The sequence below is a fragment of the Podarcis cretensis genome (genome assembly GCF_951804945.1).
Source record: "Podarcis cretensis genome assembly, chromosome: 8".
Lineage (NCBI taxonomy): Eukaryota > Metazoa > Chordata > Lepidosauria > Squamata > Lacertidae > Podarcis > Podarcis cretensis.
The window spans coordinates 4,183,593-4,206,863 of NC_137177.1; the positions used below are offsets into that span (position 1 = coordinate 4,183,593).

Here is a 23,271-nt window from a genome sequence, read left to right on the forward strand (position 1 = left end):
AATAGGATCCAAACTGCAGCAGACTGATTGGTCCTAGAACAATAGGATCCAAACTGCAGCAGACTGATTGGTCCTAGAACAATAGGATTCAGAATGCAGCAGTCTGATTGGTCCTAGAACAATGCAGCAGTATGATTGGTTGGCAGGAACCACCCAATCATGCTCCAGATATAAGTGAATCCACAACCTGATTGGCTTACAGTAGAATTCCAGAATTAGCCAATCATGTGCAGCCCATTGTGTAAATAATGTATATAAAGCAGATACTTTGAGGGGACATTCATTCATTCCTCCTCACCACTATGAGCTGAATAAAGAGCATGAAATCACTTTGCGACTCTGAGTATATTTCAGATTGTGACGTCTTTATTCTTTTAAGAGGGATTCAAGGGAACTTACCTGGAATGTACAATTCAATCTGAGACAGACTGAACTGTATAATAGTGAGCGGCTCACACGAGCCTGCAACCAGCTATCAGCTGTGCATGTAAAAAGCGGAATGTAAACTCTGCTAAGTAAAGGAACTTGCTAATGCAAATTAGGAAGGATACTAATAAACAACATATCCTCTCCTGCCACCCTGAACATTCCCACACTTTGGAATTCCCTGCCTATCAAGCAGGAAACTTCCCTGTGCTCTTTTTGCTGACTGCAAAAAACATCCTTGTTTAGACAGGCCTGTCCAGATGCTTAGAAAGTTGGTGTGAACTTTGCATTTTAGTATTTTAAGTATTTGTATGTTTTAAACCATTGTTGTAAATTTTGCTTGATTTTATTGTTTTTTCCCTTTTGTAACCACTTGGAGGTTCTTGCTGATTTTTTTTTTTAAAAAAAAACAATCAAGTGGTACATAGATTTTGTGAAATAAATAAGAGCTGAGAAAGATTCCTACTCTGGAGCACTGGACAGCCATTGCTGCCAGCTGAGCTTGATAGATCAATGGTTGCACACGTCTGCCCGACAGTTGCTGGGGGTAAAAGATGAACAAACCCTGGAGAGGCTCTTTGCCTTATGGGGACCCCACTGGGGTGTCTGGCTGGGCAATGAGAGAAAAAGGGTACTGGGCTCTGAGGGAGGTGGGGGCACATAGGTCTGATCCTCTAAGCATAGCTGTCAACGTGTCCCTTTATTCCAAATAGGATTCCTCGCAAGAAGAGGGAAAAGTTGACAGCTATGTCTCTAAGGCTGTTACTGGTTTAGTTCTGGTTGGTTCCTGCTCCCCTGCCTCCCCTGCTCACATTGCTTAATTTAGTTAAAATAATCGTCTGGTGAGAATCATACTGTTGCACACCCAGCTGTGCATTAATCTTTTTTTTTTCCAGCTGCAAAATTCATTTTTTAAAATTCATTTACTCCATAAAAATTATACACTGCTTGACAGTAAAAAACAAATAAACCCTCAAACCTGCTTACAAAAAGAGAAAACAATAAAATCAAGGGAAACAACAATGCTTTAAAACATACAAGTTAGAATACCAAACCGGATTAAAATTCACATTATTATTTTTTACATACAGACTCACCAACTGACGATGCAACAGTGACACCCAGTGTCACAAAGGAGAATTGCAGGGTACATATGGATCACAAATTATACACTGTAATATGCAAGATCACTCTCCTTTTCCTTTAGATTAACCAAGGGTCACGACCCTGTTCACTAGAGTTGATCGGGATCTTCATGCATCACCCACAAGCACCCACAGCAAAAGCACTGCCCTCTCTGCTTCGCTTTGGCCACGAAGCCTGGCTGAACACAAACTTTAAATAGTAAATAACTAACCCACTGGTCCATGGGGTCATGAAGAGGCGGACACGACTAAACAAAAACAACTCCATTTTATCTTCTGACATTCAGCTTCACGGGATGTCCATGGGTTCTAGTTTATGAGGGAGGGGGAGAAACGTTTCTCTCTCCACTTTCTACATGCCATGCATAATGCTGCAAACTTCTATAACGTCGCCACTTCTCTAAACTAAAGGTAAAGGGACCCCTGACCATTAGGTCCAGTCGTGGCCAACTCTGGGGTTGCGGCGCTCATCTCGCTTATTGGCTGAGGGAGCCGGCGTACAGCTCCCGGGTCATGTGGCCAGCATAACTAAGCCGCTTCTGGCGAACCAGAGCAGCGCACGGAAACACCGTTTACCTTCCCGCCGGAAGGGTACCTATTTATCTACTTGCTTTTTGACGTGCTTTTGAACTGCTAGGTTGGCAGGAGCAGGGACCGAGCAACAGGAGCTCACCCCGTCGCGGGGATTCGAACCACCGACCTTCTGAACAGCAAGTCCTAGGCTCTGTGGTTTAGACAGCCCCAAAAGCTGCAACCTTAACTTTGTTGATATGGATGCCCCAGCCAGCAGCAATATATCCAAGGGCTCAAAGGGAAATGAAGAATCTCTGAGTTTGCCCAACTCCAACTCGCTTATACAGTGGTACCTTGGGTTAAGTACTTAATACGTTCCGAAGGTCCGTTCTTAACCTGAAACTGTTCTTAACCTGAAGCACCACTTTAGCTAATGGGGCCTCCTGCTGCTGCTGCTGCTGCTGCGCCGCTGGAGCACAGATTTCTGTTCTCATCCTGAAGCAAAGTTCTTAACCTGAAGCACTATTTCTGGATTAGCGGAGTCTGTAACCTGAAGTATATGTAACCTGAGGTACCACTCCTGAAAAAGCGCGAGGGGGGGGGGAACGCATGGAGAAGACCCAATCCTGAGCACATCGACTCAGGAGCATGGAATTGTAGAGTTGGAAGTTCTCCCCGCGGTCATCTAGCTCAACCCGCAGCAAGGCAGGAATTCTGACCACCACAGCCGTCCCTGGGTGGGCTCGAACCAGCAACCTTCTGGCTAGCAGCCAGATGCACTGACCGTCCCTCCCCATCCCTTGTGCTGCCCCCCTGCTAAATCCCCCTGCTGCCAACCCCCGTTTGGAACAACGGCAGCTCTCCATAGAAAAATCTCATTGATGTAGGCGGATAAAAAATGAAGGGGGAAAGGCGAGCTCGTGTCCCCTTTAAGGGCCGGGAAGGTACCATTGTGCTCTGTCCGGGGGACGCCGCTGACGTCACCAGGCCGAGAGTGCCTGAGAGCGTGGAGCGTACCAAGTCCTTCCCCCCTCCGGTGAGAACCCGGAAGCGACTGCGGCTGCCAGGAGCTCCACGTGGGCGCTGCAGCCATGGCGGTGCGGGGCGGCCGGAGCGGAGCCCCGGAGGGTGAGCTTGGGGGGGGGGGCTGGGAGGCGAGCAGATTTTCGGCCCCCGTTTCCCAGAAGGAGCCTAAGAAGGGGGCGAGGCAGCTGCGGGGAGGGTGGGAGAGGAGTGGAGCCTCCATGTGCAAGGGCAGTGTACCTGCGGAGGGCGTGGAGCAGAGGGAGACTGTGGTCCTGAGGCCAAAGGGCCTGCAAGGTCTCCCTGATGTTTAGTCGTGTCCGCCTCTTCGTGACCCCCTGGACCAGAGCACGCCAGGCACTCCTGTCTTCCACTGCCTCCCACAGTTGGGTCAAACTCATGTTTGTAGCTTCGAGAACACTGTCCCACCATCTCGTCCTCTGTCGCCCCCTTCTCCTTGGGCCCTCCATATTTCCCAACATCAGGGTCTTCTCCAGGGAGTCTTCTCTTCTCATGAGGTGGCCAGAGTCTTCTTCAGCGCAGCAGAAGGGTACAGAAATGCTTCATAAACCCATCTATATGGTGAATGGAATTTTATAACAACAATTGCTATGGACTAGACAGCATCTTAAAAAGCAGAGACATCACCTTGCCAACAAAGGTCCGTATAGTTAAAGCTCTGGTTTTCCCAGTAGTGATGTATGGAAGTGAGAGCTGGCACTTCTGTCTTGCACTGCCTCCCACAGTTTGGTCAAACTCATGCTGGTAGCTTCGAGAACACTATCCAACCATCTCGTCCTCTGTCGTCCCCTTCTCCTTGTGCCCTCCATCTTTCCCAACATCAGGGTCCTTTCCAGGGAGTCTTCTCTTCTCATGAGGTGGCCAAAGTCTTGGAGCCTCAGCTTCAGGATCTGCCCTTCCAGTGAGCACTCAGGGCTGATTTCCTTCAGAATGGAGAGATTTGATCTTCTTGCAGTCCATGGGACTCTCAAGTGTCTCCTCCAGCACCAGAATTCAAAAGCATCTATTCTTCGGCGATCAGCCTTCTTTATGGTCCAGCTCTCACTTCCATACATCACTTATGGGAAAACCATGGCTTTAACTATACGGACCTTTGTTGGCAAGGTGATGTCTCTGCTTTTTAAGATGCTGTCTAGGTTTCTCATCACTTTCCTCCCAAGAAGTAGGTGTCTTTTAATTTCCTGACTGCTGTCACCATCTGCAGTGATCATGGAGCCCAAGAAAGTAAAATCTCTCACTGCCTCCATTTCTTCCCCTTCTATTTGCCAGGAGGTGATGGGCCCAGTGGCCATGACCTTCATTTTTTTGCTGTTGAGCTTCAGACCATATTTTGCGCTCTCCTCTTTCACCCTCATAAGGTTCTTTAATTCCTCCTCCATCAAGGTTGTGTCAGCTGCATATCTGAGGTTGTTGATATTTCTTCCTGTGATCTTAATTCCGGCTTGGGATTCATCCAGCCCAGCCTTTCGCATGATGAATTCTGCATATAAGTTAAATAAGCAGGGAGACAATATAGAGCCATGTTGTACTCCTTTCCCAATTTTGAACCCCTCAGTTGTTCTAACTGTAGCTTCTTGTTCTAACTGTAGCTTCTTGTCCCACATAGAAATTTCTCAGGAGACAGATGAGGTGATCAGGCACTCCCATTTCTTTAAGAACTTGCCATAATAGTAAAGGTAAAGGGACCCCTGACCATTAGGTCCAGTTGTGACCGACTCTGGGGTTGTACGCTTATCTTGCTTTATTGGCCAAGGGAGCCGGCATACAGCTTCAGGATCACGTGGCCAGCATGACTAAGCCGCTTCTGGCAAACCAGAGCAGCACACGGAAACACCGTTTACCTTCCCGCCAGAGTGGTACCTATTTATCTACAGTGGTACCTCAGGTTAAGTACTTAATTCGTTCCGGAGGTCCGTTCTTAACCTGAAACTGTTCTTAACCTGAAGCACCACTTTAGCTAATGGGGCCTCCTGCTGCCGCTATGCCGCCGGAGCACGATTTCTGTTCTCATCCTGAAGCAAAGTTCTTAACCTGAAGCACTATTTCTGGGTTAGCGGAGTCTGTAACCTGAATCATATGTAACCTGAAGTGTATATAACCCGAGGTACCACTGTACTTGCACTTTGATGTGCTTTCAAACTGCTAGGTTGGCAGGAGCAGGGACCGAGCAATGGGAGCTTACCCTGTCGCGGGGATTCAAACTGCCGACCTTCTGATTGGCAAGTTCTAGGCTCTGTGGTTTAACCCACAGCGCCACCTGTGTCCCTTACTTGCCATAATACTGGGGGCTATTTACTGACCTCTCCAATCTCTCCCCCCCACCAGGACCATTGCGTTTTGAGTGCCCGGAGGAGTTCGTTGCCAGCCCGTTTGCCCCTGGGCCGCCCCTCAGCCCTGAGTCACTCCGGAGCCCCTCAAAGCAGCTGGTGCTGATCAGAGCCCCCGCTAACTTCAGCCCTGAGAGGTAGGCATGTTTGTGTCCATGTGAGCATAAGCGAGCTATGGAAGCCTCAGGTCCCCTTTGTAACCTGGTGCCCTGCAGGCGTGTTGGACTACAACTCCCATCAGCCTCAGTGTCGCAGGGCCACACTGGTTTCAGCTGAGGGGAGTTGTAGTCCTGGGCACCGGGTTGGAGAAGGCTGCCTTAAGATGGGGGTATTATTATTGTTGTTAATTACATTATTCACCTTTTTTTGCCGCTCAGAAGCGACGTGCAATATTTTAAGCAATCACGTATGTAGCTTAAAACCAGCCTTTAATAAAATCTAGAAGACAACGATGTAATTTATTTACAGTGGTACCTTGGTTCTCGAACTTAAATCCGTTCCAGAAGTCCATTCGACTCCCAAAACCGTTTGAAAACCTTCCAAAAAACGTTCGCAAACTGGAACACTTGCGGTGTTCGGGAGCCGATTTGTTCGGCAACTAAGCCGTTTGGGAACCAAGGTTTGACTGTATTTATTTTACACTAAAACACCCCATCCATTCAAAAAGGCCATAGAGACTTAAAAGTCAAAGGCCTGGTTAAAAAGGAATGTTTTTGCCTGGTGCCAGAAGATATGGAGTAATGATGCCAGGAGGGAGGAGATTTCACCCCTCCCATATCCAAGAATCTCCTGACGAGTCTGCTGATTCTCCAGAGAGGAGGAGCAGTGTTTTGCTTTGTACTTATTCAGCTCCAGCACCAAGTCAGTCAGTCAGTCAGTGTGTCGGAGAGAGAGAGAGACTGAGTGTTAGAGATCGTGTGTAGAGATAAGGTTGCTGCTAAGAGCAGCTGCAGACACTCAGTGCAGCATTCATTTATGCTTAGACCTATTTAGCTCTGTATATAGTTTTGTATTATAGTTGTAGTTATAGAATAAGAGAAGATATTCTACAGAGCTGCGCTCCGAGTCGTGTATACACTGCCAGACTCTGCTATACTCTGCTGTGCGACAACTGTATTGTGGAAGTGAATCCGGTGCTCAAAACTTTAAGCTGTGAGTCCACAGCACTTTGACCTGGTGGTCTCTGGAAGTGCTACCCAGCTCGCCTACCCCAGTCGGGGTTGAAGTGCATGAATCCAGTTGGTGACACTGGCTCAAGGGCGATGCTGACAAGGAGAGCATCTTGTGAGGAGCCACCACTGAAAAGGCCCCGTTCTCATGTTGCCACCCTGTGGACCTTTCATTGAGGGGAAACACAAAGAAAGGCCTTGAATGATGATTGCGGGGTCCAGGCTGGTTCACATGGGGAGAGGTGGTCCTTGAGGCATTGGGGTCCTGAGACCTTTGTAGGTCAAAACCAGCAGTACCCCCCAATCGCTCTTTTCCTTGGGGAGGAGTGGGGACAGTCTGCGAACGAGTGTGCAGGGTCAGGTCTGGTTGTTCCCAGGTTCTGCAAATACAGCATTCGCTTGTGCAACCAACACCCTGTAAAATAATACCTTTTAAAAGCTTTGTTGCGTCTGTGTGGAAATGCATCTGTGTCCTCTTCCATGGCTAACTCTCTCACATGACCCTTGGTTCCTGCCCCCCAGCCTCGAAGGCCACGCCGTACCCCTCGTGGGCTTCCAGATTCTGAAGCCACTGCAGTCGGACGGGACCCAGAAGGTCTACCACGTCCAAGCGACTCCAGGGGACCGGGGCAGCAGTGCCCGCCTGCTCGTCTCGTCGGGCCACTTGGACCTTCTCACCTGCGCACCCCCTTTCAGCAGCTCCCTGACTTTTTGCGAGAGGTATGGAGACCCCAGTGCCAACCAGCCTCTCTTCCCTGTGGCAGCCAGACCGGCCCCCCAGATCCCCGAAGGCCTCAAGCAGCGCTTCCTGCCTTTTGGGGGCTGTCCGAAGCGGCCCCCTCCCGTGCAGCAAGCGGCCGAGGAGCACCCCCGGAAGAAGAAGAAAAAGAAGCGGACCCTCGAGAGGGTGGCAAACCCCCAGGAGCACCCCCTGGTGAAGCAAGAGGAGTCCCAGGCGAGTCTAGGTCCGGAGGCAATTTCCAAAGGGCTGGTGGCGCAAGGGGAGATGGCCCCCGAGGAAGGGGCTGGGGAGGAGGGGCGCAGGAGCAAGAAGAGGAAGAAGGAGAAGAGGAAAGAAGAGAGGGAAGAGAGGGTGGTGGCACCTGGTGAGGCTGAGCCCAGGTCCCAGGCAGGGGGGAAGGCTGCACACAAGCATAAGAAGAAACGGAAGCATGAAGAGGAGGCAGCGATGGTGCCGACAGCCTTGGTGGGCCCTGCCTGCCTCGAGACCGAGCCAGGGAGGGAGCTGAGCAGCCTGGGGGGCAGCCCCCAGGCCTGCCTGGCACAAGTCAAAGAGGAGCCTGAGCTTAGCCCTCCCAAGAAGAAGAAAAAGAAGAAGAGGGAGAAAGCTGAGGAGGAACGGGGGACAGCGTCGCTTGAGCCCAGCTCTGTGAAGCAGGAGCTGGGGGTTTGGGGGGAGCTGGAAGCCCCCTCTGGGCCACCCGGAGAAGGAGGAGAGGGGCAGTGGGAAGGGGAGTCCTCTGAGCCCAGAGCGGAGGAGCTCAGCCAGAAGCATCACAAGAAGAAAAAGAAGAAGCACAAGAGGGAGGAGGAAGCGTCATGGAAGGAGGAGCCGGCGAGCGAGCAGGAATGAAAAGCTGCCCTCCAGCTCATGTTGGGGACATCTTGCGGGGTTGGGGTGGGGACAAAAACTCTTTCTTTTTCTGAGAACAATGTCCCCTCCACCTCTACGAACTCTACGCAGCTTGTCCGGTTGCTACAGGAGACAGAGATTTGAAGGGGTCCCTGGTTTGCCCGCAGCTGCTCAGATCCTTATTTTCTGCCTCTGGATTAGATAAGGAGCTGTGAAGCAGGAACCAAACTTTCTTTTTCAGCAAAGCTTGCTCCCTCCACCCAAGAAGAATAAGGGAGAATCTTGGGGAGTTTGTTTTTTGCCACACAGTGGTGTTTTATTGCAAAGTGGGTGGGGGAAAAGAGAAATATTGTTGGCTGCTGGAAAAATAAAAGGTTTTGTCCCCTTCCAGGAGGTTGTGCTGCTTTGCAGCCAGCTGAGTTTTTGAGCCGGGAAGTTTCAGGAGTGGGGGGACGGGACGCCAGCCAACAGACTTGCAGAGAACGTGCTGCTGGTCTCCTCGCCACGGAGGCCCCGGCTCACTTGGGAGCTTTGAGGAACGGCTGGTGCAGGATGTCAAAGAGCCTTCTAGCCTGGAAGAAAAGGGGTGCCGGTGAAAATTGGGGAGACAAATGTTCAGTGTGTGTAGGAGGAGGGAGAGGTGGTTGTGGGGATTCCTGTGGGTGCTGCTCTGGGGGGGACCTGTGAGTGGAAGAGGAGGCTCTCTCAGTCACCCTCTTCCCCAAAGCAGTCCCAGCCCTAGGAGACCCCAAAGCCTTTGGAGAAGGGCCATTGCAGATCAGTGGGAGAGCATCCTACGCTCAGTCCCCAACAGGACAGATGCCTGAAACCCTAGAGAGCTTGCTGCGAGTTAGATGGTCTATTGTGGTATCAGGCAGCAGCTTCTGCTGCTATTTACCGTATTTTTCGCTCTATAGGATGCACCCGACCATAGAAGGGGGAGAACAGGGGAAAAAAAATTCTCCCTCTCTCTGCTCAGCACCCCTTCAGCAAAGTGGCAGAAGAAACAGAGCCTCTTCCATTTCTCCTCCCGCTTCACTGAAGGGGCGCTGCGCAGAGAGGGAAAACTGTGCAGCGCCTCTCCAGCGAAGCGAAGCCTGGAGAGCAAGAGGGATCGGTGTGCACCAACCGCTCTTGCTCTCCAGGCTTCAGCGAAAGCAACACGAAGCCTCCGGAGCGTGGAGGGAGCGCTCCCTCGGCGCTTCGGAGGCTTTGCGTTGCTATCGCTGAAGCCAAGGAGCCTGCATTCGCTCCATAGGATGCACACACATTTCCCCTTCATTTTTGGAGGGGGGAAAGTGCGTCCTATAGAGCGAAAAATACGGTAAATCAGCTCTGAGTTGAGAATCATTGAAGACTGGGGTGTGTACTTTTCAGAATAAGGCCCACAGCTTAGCTGCTTGTGCCCTGAGATTCCTATTACCTGCTGCGATTTGGTGCTTCTGCCGTGCTCCCTGTTCACCACCAGCAACAGCCTCCCAGTCATTGCACACTTAGTTTCCCACAATGACATCCATGACTCCCTTCCGATCTTAAAGTCACTTTTGATAGGGCCTACGAGGCTACGCTGCTGCAGCTGCATCACCCACGGGAAATGCAGCCCAGGATGCAAATCCAGCCATTTTGCACTTTCTCCCCTTTCAGTCCTGAGAGTGAGAAGATTGAGGCCTCAAAAGTAGTTCCTGGGAGACCTTGCAAAGTAAAGGTAAAAAAGGTAAAGGACCCCTGGATGGTTAAGTCGAGTCAAAGGCGACTATGGGGTTGCGGCGCTCATCTCACTTTCAGGCCGAGGGTGTCGGCGTTTGTCCACAGACAGCTTTCTGGGTCATGTGGCCAGCAGGATTAAACCGCTTCTGTTGCAACGGAACACCGTGACGGAAATCAGAGCCCACGGAAACGCCGTTTACCTTCCCGCCGGAGCGATACCTATTTATCTACTTGTACTGCTGTGCTTTTGAACTGCTAGGTTGGCAGGAGCTGGGACAGAGTAACGGGAGCTCACAACAGTTATGTGGATTTGAACCGCCAACCTTGCAATCAGCAAGCCCAAGAGGCTCGGTGGTTTAGACCACAGCGCCACCTGCGTTTCCATGCGCTCTGGTTTCCATCACTGTGTTTCGTTGCGCCAGAAGCGGTTTAGTCATGCAGGCCACATGACCTGTCTGTGGACAAACACCAGCTCCCTTGGCCTGAAAGCGAGATGAGCGCCACAACCCCATAGTCGCCTTTGAGTGGACTTAACCGTCCAGGGGTCCTTTACCTTTTACCTTGCAAAGTACCTGACTACAGTACTACGATGTGGCAGGCCTTGACTGCCCACAAGCCAACAAGAAACTATTTGTGCATTGAACAGCTGTACCTTTTGGGGCCCGATCCCTGGGCACAGGGACAGATCCTCCTTGGAAGCTTGGATGATGCTTTGCAGCGACTACAAGGCAAGAGTTAAAAAGCAAGTCTAAGAAGGAAGAACAGGGCTTAAGAGTTCACAAAGTGTTCTGCAGCAGGGCTGGGAAACCCTTTTCAAGTCTAGGGGCCGTGTTCCCCGGGCGGGACCAGAGGCCAAGGCAGGTGGAGCTGTGGATGCAAATACTACCTTTGTACAGTAAGCTAGCTGCTACACAGACGCCCACACCCCTCTCTGCCTGTCCAAAGAAGCATTATTGCAGCATTCCAGCATGGCAGAAATGCTCAAGGAGGGTTTGAGGCAGGGCTGATGGGAGGTGGGGGCTGGGGAGACATCTGAAGGCCAGGCAGAAGAGGAGTAAAGGTAAAGGGACCCCTGACCATTAGGTCCAGTCGTGGCCGACTCTGGGGTTCGCTTCTGGCGAACCAGAGCAGCGCACGGAAACGCCGTTTACCTTCCCGCCGGAGCGGTACCTATTTATCTACTTGCACTTTGACGTGCTTTCAAACTGCTAGGTTGGCAGGAGCAGGGACCGAGCAACGGGAGCTCACCCCGTCGCGGGGATTCGAACCGCCAACCTTCCGATCGGCAAACCCTAGGCTCTGTGGTTTAACCCACAGCGCCACCCGCATCCCTTTTAGAAGAGGCTTAGAGGGCCACATTTAGTGCCCAGGCCTGAGGTTCCCCAGCCCTGTTCTGTAGAAGGGCCACAGGAAGTGTTTCCCAAAGGGAATGGGGGTGGCGGAACTCTGTATTTTTAGTGCTGAAGCAGTCCTGTCCCCCCAGAATATCTCATTTCTGGGATTAAAGGGAAGGGCTCTTGGGTCAAAGCGCATAAGCTGCCAGACTTGAAATGGGTGCTTCTCTTGAAAACTTGCCCGTCCCATGCTAAGGAAAGGCACTCACTCCGAAGGTGGAGAGCAGACTCAGGGTGTCTGTCTTGTTCACCGATTTCACGCTGGTCAGGCAGTCTGTCACCTGCAATGAGAGAAGGAAGAAGAAGAAGAGTTTGGATTTGATATCCCGCTTTATCACTACCCGAAGGAGTCTCAAAGCGGCTAACATTCTCCTTTCCCTTCCTCCCCCACAACAAACACTCTGTGAGGTGAGTGGGGCTGAGAGACTTCAGAGAAGTGTGACTGGCCCAAGGTCACCCAGCAGCTGCATGTGGAGGAGCGGGGAAGCAAACCCGGTTCACCAGATTATGAGTCCACCGCTCTTAACCACTACACCACACTGGCCAAGCCTGGGATAGCTCAGTCAGTAGAGCAGGAGGCTCTTAATCTCAGGGTCGTGGGTTCAAGCCCCATGTTGGGCAAGAGATTCCTGCGTTGCAAGGGGCTGCGGTAGATGACCCTCGTGGTCCCTGCCAACTTTTACGATTCTGTGGAAACCTCTGCAGCACCTGACCTGCAAAGCTCATGGTTGGGTGTTCCTATTCATTTTGCAAACTTCAGAGAGGAATGAATGCAAGTAGCATTTCAGGTGCTTTCAGGAAAAGCACGCGAGGGAGATGCTTGGTTTTAGAGATGGCAAAGAACAGCAGGGCAAAGGGTGATCTGTCATACGTGTGGCGGTCAAGGACGTACGCCCACTACAGTGGTGCCTCGCAAGACGAAATTAATCCATTCCGTGAGGCTCTTCGTATAGCGGTTTTTTCGTCTTGCGAAGCAAGCCCATTAACAGCTTAGCGGATTAGCGCTATTAGTGGTTTAGCGGCTTTTAGCGGATCAGCTGATAAGCGGCTTAGGGCTTAGGAAAAGGGGGGCGAAAGGGAAAAAACCCCGCAGGAACTTGCAAGACATTTTCGTCTTGCGAAGCAAGCCCATAGGGAAATTCGTTTTGCGAAGCACCTCCAAAACGGAAAACCCTTTCGTCTAGCGGGTTTTCCGTCTTGCGAGGTGTTCGTCTTGCAGGGCACCACTGTATCTCCTTAAAAATAGTGCCGCCTTCATCCTTTTTCCATCTGGGATACCGTATTTTTTGCTCTATAAGACGCACCAGACCACAAGACGCACCTAGTTTTTGGAGGAGGAAAACAAGAAAAAAAAATATTCTGAATCTCAGAAGCCAGAAGAGCAAGAGGGATCGCTGCGCAGTGAAAGCAGCAATCCCTCTTGCTGTTCTGGCTTCTGAGATAGCTGTGCAGCCTGCATTCGCTCCATAAGACGCACACACATTTCCCTTTACTTTTTAGGAGGGAAAAGGTGAGTCTTATAGAGCAAAAAATACGGTAATTTGGATGATGGGCATGGGAGGAAATAGATGCTGACAACCTGTTACCTAAGTGGCGGAGTTGGAAAGGGCTCTCTCTGTGAGAGTGGGAATAAAAAGGGGGACAATCAGCTACCGAGGAAGATGAGTCTGATCTAGGCCTGTGGCTCCCTAGCTAACACGGCTGAGGTTGGTGGGAAGGAGTTTCTTACTCTCGACAAGTAGTCCCGGTCCACTTTCTCCTTCAGTAAGTCGGCCGGCTTCTGCTCGTAGGCTTTGTAGGTTTCCAAGTAGCGTCCTGCTTCCTCTGGGCTGGAGAGGGGAAAGAGAAGCCGAAGGGCTCAGCAGACCCACGTCGGAACACAACACCCCCTGTTTCGTGAGCAAAGCTTGACAGCAAGTTTCATGGTTGCCATTTTTTTTCCTGGGGGGAAAAATCTAATCTATTGACAATGAGGACTGGAAACTTAGGTTCCTCGAGTAGCTGACAAGCTGGGGATTCTGCACGTGGCGCAATGTGTGTCGCCACCTCGACAGGGGGGGGAGGCAGGTGTCATCTCACAAGATCTTGGGGGCTGGGAAATGGTTTCCAAAAGGGAGCGTCTCATTCCCTAGATCTTTGGAGCAATGCAACTGCTGTTGGAGGATGGATGGCGGCTAACAGATTGAGGTTGAATCCTGACAAGACAGAAGTACTGTTTTGGGAAATGACTGGCAGAATCCGAGACCAGGGAGAAGAGTTGGAAGAAGATTGGAAGAAATTTAAAGACTATTTGCAGAAACATTGTAAAATTAATGAATGTTAAAATGAAGTTGGATTGAAATGAAACGGCTTTAGCAACAAGGCTAAAAAGAGTATGTAAAAAATGGATAGATAATCAGCTGAAAATATGAAGCTATAATATGTTAAGATATAGAATTAAGATAAAAACAAAGAGGGAAAGGATTTGCTGAATTAACCATGTGAACTGGAATACAAAAAAGGGAGGTGTGAGGAGGTCAGGAAACAAGTAAACAAAATACAGTATAAGATATGAAAAGATTGATCTTTTTTTTCTTTTTTTTTCTAATTGTTTTTTATTTTCCAGGTATGTGTATTTTTTCGTATTTTTGTATTTGTAATTTTTTCTTTTTTATTCTGTAATTTTTTTTCTTTTTTTCTGTTTGTAAAACCCCAATAAATATCTTTTTTTTTAAAAAAAGAAGTACTGTTTTGGGGGGACAGGAGGTGGGTGGGTGTGGGGGACTCCCTGGTCCTGAATGGGGTAACTGTGTCCCTGAAGGACCAGGTGCGCAGCCTGGGAGTCATTCTGGACTCACAGCTGTCCATGGAGGCACAGGTCAATTCTGTATCCAGGGCAGCTGTTTACCAGCTCCATCTGGTACGCAGGATGAGACCCTACCTGCCTGTGACTGTCTCGCCAGAGTGGTGCATGCTCTGGCTATCTCCCGCTTGGACTACTGCCATGCGCTTTACATGGGACGACCTTTGAAGGTGACCCGGAAACTGCAATTAATCCAGAATGCGGCAGCTAGACTGGTGACTGGGAGCAGCCGCCGAGACCACATAACACCTACACTGGCTCCCAGTACGTTTCTGAGCACAATTCAAAGTGTTGGTGCTGACCTTGAAAGCCCTAAACGGCCTTGGTCCAGTATATCTGAAGGAGCGTCTCCACCCCCATCGTTCTACCCGGACACTGAGGTCCAGCACCAAGGGCCTTCTGGCGGTTCCCTTCCTGCGAGAAGCCAAGTTACAGGGAACCAGGCAGAGGGCCTTCTGTGGAACGCCCTCCCACCAGATGTCAAAGAGAAGAACAACTACCAGACTTTTAGAAGACATCTGAAGGCAGCCCTGTTTAGGGAAACTTTTAATGTTTGATGTATTACGGTATTTTAATATTTTGTTGGAAGCCGCCCAGAGTGGCTGGGGAAGCCTAGCCAGATGGACGGGGTATAAATAATAAATTATTATTATTTATTATTTATTATATATTACCCCCAGGGGTGGGCTGGGGGAGCCTGCCTCCTGATGCACAGGACTCTACCCTCTGCCATGGACTATAGCAGCAGAAAAGGCTTTGTGATGGGAAGAGGCAGGCTGAGGGCTGGATTGGGAGGGAACTCGCTGAGCACACAGACCAGCCCGTGAAAGAATGCAGCCACCCGCCATTTTCTGGGGCAGAGCCAATTCCAGGTCCTGCTGCTAGAAATCTGGCTTTTTAACCTGGATTTGTGCCCAGGATCTTCTGCATACCAAGTGCTGCTGAATCCCCACTCCCTACAAACTACCTTGGGCAAGAGCTAGACCGCATTCAGGCCAGGGATTCAGAAGCTGGGAACTTCCCTCTATGCTGTTGTTTGGAGTTTCTGCAGACGCCTCCCCGCCCCCCCCCCCCCAGTCTTTGGTCCTCACCTCCAGGCCAGGATGAGGGTGCAGTCAGCGAGGATGCAGATCTTGGCCAGCTCCTTCAGTGCCTGGTGTGGGTCTTTCTAAAGGGAACAAGGAAGGAGTTGGGAAAATGAGCCACACAGGTCTGGAGGGGGTAGAGAATGAGGGGTGTCTCTGTGGAAGGAGTGGGATCCGGGTGGCTTAAACCATAGAGGGCTTGCTAGGGCTTGCTGATCATAAGGTCAGCGGTTCGAATCCCCGCAACGGGGTGAGCCCCCGTTGCTCGGTCCCTGCTCCTGCCAACCTAGCAGTTCGAAAGCATGTCAAAGTGCAAGTAGATAAATAGGTACCACTCTGGTGGGAAGGTCAACGGCGTTTCCGTGCACTGCTCTGGTTTCGCCAGAAGCAGCTTAGTTATGCTGGCCAAATGACCCAGAAGCTGTATGCCGGCTCCCTCGGCCAATAAAGCGAGATGAGCGCTGCAACCCCAGAGTTGGCCACGACTGGACCTAATGGTCAGGGGTCCCTTTACCTTTACCTGTGGAAGGAAGGGAATCTGGCTGCAGCTTCAAAGCAAAGACCCCCCCCCAGCCCAGCACCCCCTCTCTCAAGCAGAACGTGAAGGGGACAGTTCACAATTGGTGTCTGGGGATTCCTCCGACGTCACAGAGAGGGAATGAACACAAGAAGTGCCTGCCGGATCAGGCCAAAGGGGGCTCATCTAGTCTAGCATCCTCTTCTCCCAGTGGCTGACAAACCTAGGAATCTAGATAAGACTGCCTCTGGGCCTGGAGGATCCATAAGGACATAAGAACCTGGCTCAGGCCAATGGCTAATAATAATAATAATAAGAATAATAAAAATTTATGTATACCCCGCCCTTCCCGGTTCAAAAACCGGGCTCAGGGTGGCTAACAACAAATTTAAAACAGTTATAAAAGCAGCATAAAATACAGTATAAAAACGTGAATAACAATAAAAATCAAAAATCAATTTAGGGGAAATAAGCATTAGATAATCCCCAGGGCTAGCTGGCTGAATTAGTCCTACTTGGGCCAGCGAGGAGGCCAGGGGAGAATTAGCTGTGGGGTCTCAGAGCGGGTAATCTTCATAAAAGGGGAGGGGGAGGGAAGAGAAGGGAAATAAAAGATCAGGCTGAATTCAAATTAAAGGCCAGGTGGAATAGCTCTGTCTTACAGGCCCGGCAGAAGGAGGTTAAATCCTGCAGGGCCCTAGTCTTGTGGGAGAGAGCATTCCACCAGGTCGGAGCCATCACTGAGAATGCCCTGGCCCTGGTGGAGGATAGTCTGACTTCCTTATGGCCCGGATCCTCTAAACTGTGGTTATTCGTGGACTCTAAGGTCCTCTGTGGGGCAGACCAGGAGAGGCGGTCCCATAAATATGAGGGCCCTAAGCCACAAAGGGCTTAGGTCAGCATCCTGTTCTCACAGTGGCCAAACATATATTCCAAAGGGAAACTGAGAAGCAGGATCCCCTCTCCCTTCATTTAGGTTTCCAGCTGTGGAGCCAGAGCTGAGCCATGATTGATAACCTTATCTTCCATGAATTTCAACCGTCTTAAAACTATCCAAGTTGGTGGCCTTCACTTCCTCCTGCAGGCGTGAGTTCCACAGTTTAACTGCATGAAGAAGGACTTCCTTTGTCTGTCCCGAATCTTCCAACACTCAGCTTCGCTGCATGGCTACAGGTTCTAGCATTAGGAGAGAAAACATCTCTCTTACCTGCTTTCTCCTTGCCATGCGTAATTTGATAAGCTACCCTGACACACCTTGCTTGCCCTTTTGCTAAACTAAAAGAGAAGACAAAAAGAAATGGCTGCTATGGTCCAGGGATTTTGTGGAGCTGGCAGCCTGAGCCAGAGAGAAGGAGAGGGCTGGAACCAGAGGAAGTGAGGTGGTTCAAGGTGTCTCACCACATCAACCTGAAGCAGCAGCACCTGCAGCATGTATGTCTTTCCGAGCTGGCGCAAGCGTTCGTGGATGTAGCCGGGGTTCAGGTTGTGGTACCGGAGACTGCGGGTGGCAGAGAGAGAGAAAAGAAACCATTCAGAGCAAGTTTTATTTTGTCCAAAGGGGTGCACCAGCTGTGTGGGAGAGGCTGCCGGGCCCTTTAAATGGTCTTTGCCAAATCTCGGGGCACAGGTGAAATGTTACACTGCTGGAGAGACCCCTTTCCCAGCAAAGATGTTACAGTGGTGCCTCGCAAGACCAAAAGAATCCGTTCCGCGATTCTCTTCGTCTAGCGGTTTTTTCGTCTTGCGAAGCAAGCCCATTGACGGCTTAGCAGATTAGCGCTATTAGTGGCTTAGCAGCTTTTAGCGGCTTTTAGCGGCTTAGCGGATAAGCGGCTTAGAAAAGGGGGGGGGGAGGGAAAAAACCCCGCAGGAACTCGCAAGACATTTTCGTCTTGCGAAGCAAGCCCATAGGAAATTCGTTTTGCGAAGCACCTCCGAAACGGAAAACTCTTTCGTCTAGCGAGTTTTCCGTCTTGCGAGGCATTCGTCTTGTGGGGCACCACTGTATATGGTTCGATGCTTGATTTGCAGGCTGCCTGAGCCGCTTGGGGTGTGCTCAGATGCTCGTGTCTGCCAATTCTCACCTCAGGAAAAGGGCGCAGGTGCTTTGGCCCAGCACGTAATCCGGGACAATCTCGCCAAACTCCCAGGGCACATTGCGAATGAACTTCAGGATAGGGTTCCCCCTCTGAGGAAAGAAGGGGGTAAAGTGGGGAGTCAATGGGCGTCAGGGTTTCAGAGGTCATAGAAGCAACTAGAATGTGGGGTAAGTGAGAGAGGAAAGTGGGAAGGCAGACACAGAAGGAAGGGGCCAGAAAGGAGAGGCAAAAGATCTTGGCTCCTCCTGCCAAATTCTGCCAAAGCCGTTTTACATGGACATCGGGAACAGCTTTCTTGACAGCTGTGAGCACGTGACACTTTCAGATGGCTCAGCCCTGGAAGAAGTTGCGAATGCCTGGCCTGCTCATACAGAGAAGGTAGTCTCTGAACATGTGCAAAGTGCTTTCTCCTTGCCCCCTCGAAGGCTGCCAAGATGGGGGAAGAACGGTTTACAAGCAAGGTGGGGTCTGGGGCTTTTCCCTCTGCGAAACTAAGCAGGGATGTCCAATGGACAGAGTTTTGGATTTGAGTTCAGGAGGTCTGGATTGGAATTCCTGCAAAGCCATGGAAGTTTATACAGTAAGCGCAGTCGGTTCCACACATTAGGTGTGATTCCGGCATTGCATGCGGTTAGATTAGATGGCCTTTGGCGTCCCTTACAATTCTATGGTTCATTTGGGATTTCGGAACTGCCCTGGGCTCTGTTCGAAATCAACCACAGCTTGACCTACCAATCTAGAGCAGCCGCTGGGTGCTACGTAACGCCAGCAGAATTGTCCAAGGGGGCAGGAGCTGAGAGAGGAGGAGGAGGAGGAGTCCCTTGCCTGCTTGCCCACTCCCCTCCCTCACCTGACGGGGGCTGACGATGATGCTGTTGTGTTTGGTTCCTGGTTTTGGCGCTGGGTTCAAGGGGAGTGCTCTGTCTTCCGTTGCGCTTTGCACGACAGGGAGGCTCTTGTTTTCGCCATGTGGAGGGGGCACTCTTGGGAGAGCAGAGGCAGCAGTTGTGGCAACAGGTGCTCCTTGCTTGGCCTGAGGAGCTGAGGAGGCCGCCACTTGTCCAACGACATAGTCTGCGTACGATGCGCCCCCTGGCGCAACTGGGGCCTCAGAGGCTGGCGAGGCTTTGGCTGCAGAAGAGGGTTTGAAAAGAAGTTTCACCTGGAAATAGAGAGGGTGGGGAGAGAATGTTGGGTGACTGAGGAATTAATTTTGGCTCTGTTGGAGAGAAGAGACGGTGGCTTCTGTGAGGGAGGGAGCTCTGTGCATGTGTTGGGTTTCAGTGTGATTATTTACTGATTATTTCATAAAAACAAACTCCAGAGAAGCGGACACGGAGCAATGGCTCCAAACTACAAGAAAGAAGATTCCACCTAAACATTAGGAAGAACTTCCTGACAGTAAGAGCTGTTTGACAGTGGAATTTGCTGCCAAGGAGTGTGGTGGAGTCTCCTTCTTTGGAGGTCTTTAAGCAGAGGCTTGACAACCATATGTCAGGAGTGCTCTGATGGTGTTTCCTGCTTGGCAGGGGGTTGGACTCGATGGCCCTTGTGGTCTCTTCCAACTCTATGATTCTATGAACAAACAAAGCTCAAAGTGGTTTACAATGGGAATAATACCACAAAACTATCAGTAAAAACAACTCTTTATATCATTATAAACTCAGCAATGAACCAAAAACAGATTAAAACATGCACCAAACATTCTGCAAGCTCATTTTGCATCTCTGGCTAGGCTTTTCTGAACAAAAATGCTTTTAGCAGGTGCAGGAAAGAGTTTAGTGAAGGCGCCTGCCTGATACCCATAGGCAAGGAGTTCCTAAGTGTAGATGCCACCACACTAAAATATTTCGTTCTTACAAATGTGGAATGGGTATTATGTTGCACCTGTAACAGGGCCAGTTCCACTGATCGAAGCTGTCGAGTGGGCACTTGTAGGGTAAGGGGATCTCACGGGTGAACTGGTCCATGCTGCAGCATTCTGCACTAACGGCAACTTCTGGGACGAGTGTGAGGGAATCCTCACCCAGAGCGCACTGCAGCAATCCAGTATGCAATACAGACCTTCCTGGTCATGAAACCAACTGATGAAGATTTCGGGGGGTGGGAGGGAATAGTCCTCCAAGAGAGATCTTCACAACCTCACCCAAAACCTCCCGTCGTACCGGAGCGACGTCTTCATCGTCCATCTTCACAGTGAACTTCTTCCTCCCTTCCAATGCCTTCTCAGATGCTGGGGGCTCCATGTCTCCAGTTCCTGGCAAGAGTCAAGAAGGTACATCTGAAAGCCTTGCTCAGTCTCTCCACCTGCTGCTGTAGGATGCCAGCTTGTAGCCCTATGGCAGCACATGTGTTTTCCAAGAAGAGTTTGGATTTGGATTTGACATCCCGCTTTATCACTACCCGAAGGAGTCTCAAAGTGGTTAACATTCTCCTTTCCCTTCCTCCCCCACAACAAACACTCTGTGAGGTGAGTGGGGCTGAAAGACTTCAGAGAAGTGTGACTGGCCCAAGGTCACCCAGCAGCTGCATGTGGAGGAGCAGAGACACAAACCCAGTTCACCAGATTACGAGTCTACCGCTCCTAACCACTACACCACACTGGCTCAAGAGCAGTGTGGCACAAGAGCAGCAGGCACGGCACAGCTCTGAAAGATTCTCCTCTTATTTCATGATGTTCACCAGCTGCCAGAATCCAGGAGGAATACCTTACCTGCCAGCCACACACCCATTTCTCAAGCACAGAATCAGAGTTGGAAGGGAGCAACAGGGTCATCTAGCCCAACCCCTGCAAGGAAGGAATCATTGGGGGGGGGGGTCATTTTATGTGAGAAGCAGACCTAGGCATGGGGGGCAGGCTAGGAATTATGTTTCCCTCCCCTTATGGTTTTGATCTATGGGCTACTTTTAAAATGAGGCTGCATTTTAAATGGCATTTTAACCTGTATTTTAAATTGGTCCGTCCCCCCCCATTATGATTTTACTGTAATTTTACTGGTGTTAGCTGCCCTGAACCTCTGGCCGGGGAGGGCGGGGTATAAATAAAATTTATTATTTATTGTTATTATTATAAATCAATAGTTTATATATGCATCACAGAAGGTCAACGAAAACAAGTTTATGTTTACGACAGCCAAATGCTTTCTGCATTCCAGGCAAATGTGTTTTTGTCTTGAGTGGGTGAAAACTGCTGAAATGCTTTTGGCTCCACCCAACGTGTATGAGCAGGCCCTGTTCTTTTATTCAGGACGTTCTCTCTCGGCTTTCTCACCCATTAAATAGGAGCAATGGGCCCCTAAGGCCAGTGTGGTGTAGTGGTTAAGAGCGGTAGTCTGCTAATCTGGTGAACCGGGTTCGCGTCTCCGCTCCTCCACATGTAGCTGCTGGGTGACCTTGGGCCAGTCACACTTCTCTGAAGTCTCTCAGCCCCACTCACCTCACAGAGTGTTTGTTGTGGGGGAGGAAGGGAAAGGAGAATGTTAGCCGCTTTGAGACTCCTTAAAGGGAGTGAAAGGCGGGATATCAAATCCAAACTCTTCTTCTTCTTCTTCTAAGGGCATGGTGTGAGGGCACCTGCCTTTTTGCTCCAGCTAAACAGGTCTGGGTGTGATTTGAAGTGGTTGGAGGAGACACTGCCTGGGAAAAAAACCCCGTAAAGACTATTGAGTTCTGTGCTGCAAGAAAGGCAGGATAGAGATGGACTAATCTTAAAAAGCAGAGACATCACCTTGAGGAGATTTCAGCCCTCCCATATCCAAGAATTTCCTGATGAGTTTGCTGATTCTCCAGAGAAGCAGAGCAGTGTTTTGCTTTCTACTTATTCAGCTTCAGCACCAAGTCAGTCAATCAGTTAGTGTGTCGGAGAGAGAGAGAGACTGAGTGTTAGAGATCGTGTGTAGAGATAAGGTTGCTGCTAAGAGCAGCTGCAGACACTCAGTGCAGCATTCATTTATGCTTAGACCTATTTAGCTCTGTATATAGTTTTGTATTATAGCTGTAGTTATAGAATAAAAGAAGATATTCTACAGAGCTGCTCTCCGAGTTGTTTATACACTGCCAGACTCTGCTATACTCTGCTGTGTGGACGACTGTATTGTGGAAGTGAATCCGGTGCTCACAACTTTAAGCTGTGAGTCCACAGCACTTTGACCTGGTGGTCTCTGGAAGTGCTACCCAGCTCGCCTAGCCCAGTCGGGGTTGAAGTGCATGAGTCCAGTTGGTGACACTGGCTCAGGGCGATGCTGACACACCTTGCCAACCAAGGCCCGTATAGTTAAAGCTCTGGTTTTCCCAGTAGTGATGTATGGAAGTGAGAGCTGGACCATAAAGAAGGCTGATCGCCGAAGAATGGATGCTTTTGAATTCTGGTGCTGGAGGAGACTCTTGAGAGTCCCATGGACTGCAAGAAGATCAAACCTCTCCATTCTGAAGGAAATCAGCCCTGAGTGCTCACTGGAAGGACAGATCCTGAAGCTGAGGCTCCAAGACTTTGGCCACCTCATGAGAAGAGAAGACTCCCTGAAAAAGACCCTGATGTTGGGAAAGATGGAGGGCACAAGGAGAAGGGGACGACAGAGGACTAAGATGGGTCCATTCTGCTCTTTAGTCAATTACAATTTATGTTTTCCTTATTATTGGGATATGGGGAGGGGTCACGACCTCCAAATTTGGGTTTTGTCAGAATCACCATGGTAACGGGAAAACGCCCGCCCCTTCCCCTTCGCACCGCCCATCATAAATTCTGCCTCTTGATTGGACGGCGAGGGCTCTGTTAAGTTGTGGGTTGGCATAGCAGACAACACAGCGATTTCTCCAAGTAGCTCTTTATTTTGTAAGCTGGAATAGAACTGACTGCAAACAGCTCAGCCGGCCTGCTTTTATAAGCAGCCGGCTGTCAACATTGTAGCAACAACAGCCCAGAGTTCCCGCCTAAAATAACTGACGTGGACCTGAGTGAAAACTATCTACAGACCTGAGTGAAAACTATATACAGTATCCCCCTGCTGGCCCAGGGTGAAACTTCACTACATAACAGGTTCACCTGCTCAGGCGCATGCGCATCAGTTCTCGCGGCTAGCTCGTTCTTTCTTACTCCCGGACGACAGACACCGACGCCAAGCGAAGCGCAGAGAGGCCACCGAGTCTTCTTTAGCCGCCAGTGCATTTAATCCGAATAGCGGAAAGGGGCGCAGGGGGAGCAGCGCGCGAGGCGACGTCGGGGCCGCTCCTTCCGGCGGCCGTCGTTTCCCGAGAGAAACCCGGATGTTTCTTCTTCGGGGCGCTCTAGCCTCCTCCTTCTCTCCCAACTCTATGGTTAAGGAGCAGCCAGGCAAGGCTTTTCCTGTCTCCGGGGCGAATCCGCCTCCAGAATATACGTATGAAAAAAAAAACCCTCTCAAACATTTATTT

General features: G+C 50.3%; 2 protein-coding genes across 3 annotated transcripts; one reads left to right on the forward strand and one right to left on the reverse strand.

The window, feature by feature from the left end:
• Window positions 1-3,134: 3,134 nt before the first annotated feature.
• On the forward strand, window positions 3,135-8,606 carry POLR1G (RNA polymerase I subunit G). The gene is made up of 3 exons (XM_079985628.1): window positions 3,135-3,212; window positions 5,454-5,592; window positions 7,147-8,606. The coding sequence occupies exons 1-3, from the start codon at window positions 3,176-3,178 to the stop codon at window positions 8,216-8,218; spliced, it is 1,248 nt and encodes a 415-aa protein (XP_079841754.1). The 5' UTR covers window positions 3,135-3,175; the 3' UTR covers window positions 8,219-8,606.
• Window positions 8,509-23,271, reverse strand: ERCC1 (ERCC excision repair 1, endonuclease non-catalytic subunit). 2 transcript variants are annotated; one of them, XM_079985684.1, is made up of 10 exons: window positions 22,904-23,262; window positions 20,028-20,119; window positions 18,713-19,024; window positions 17,848-17,951; window positions 17,162-17,261; window positions 15,253-15,329; window positions 13,049-13,148; window positions 11,529-11,600; window positions 10,578-10,646; window positions 8,509-8,790 (listed from the first exon to the last, which is right to left on the reverse strand). In XM_079985684.1, the coding sequence occupies exons 2-10, from the start codon at window positions 20,106-20,108 to the stop codon at window positions 8,737-8,739; spliced, it is 969 nt and encodes a 322-aa protein (XP_079841810.1). In that variant the 5' UTR covers window positions 20,109-20,119; window positions 22,904-23,262; the 3' UTR covers window positions 8,509-8,736. The 2 variants fall into 2 exon arrangements, with proteins under 2 accessions (XP_079841810.1, XP_079841809.1); XM_079985683.1 differs by lacking the exon at window positions 20,028-20,119 and having other exon boundaries at window positions 22,904-23,271.

Coding starts and splice junctions, on each gene's coding strand:
- POLR1G (XM_079985628.1), top strand. CDS start 3,176: ATGGCGGTGCGGGGCGGCCGGAGCGGAGCCCCGGAGG. Junction 3,213..5,453: donor CCGGAGCGGAGCCCCGGAGG/GTGAGCTTGGGG, acceptor CCCCCCCACCAG/GACCATTGCGTTTTGAGTGC. Junction 5,593..7,146: donor GCTAACTTCAGCCCTGAGAG/GTAGGCATGTTT, acceptor CCTGCCCCCCAG/CCTCGAAGGCCACGCCGTAC.
- ERCC1 (XM_079985683.1), bottom strand. CDS start 23,026: ATGCACTGGCGGCTAAAGAAGACTCGGTGGCCTCTCTGCGCTTCGCTT. Junction 15,330..17,161: donor TGCTGCTTCAGGTTGATGTG/GTGAGACACCTT, acceptor TGTTCCCTTTAG/AAAGACCCACACCAGGCACT. Junction 11,601..13,048: donor ACCGGGACTACTTGTCGAGA/GTAAGAAACTCC, acceptor CTCTCATTGCAG/GTGACAGACTGCCTGACCAG.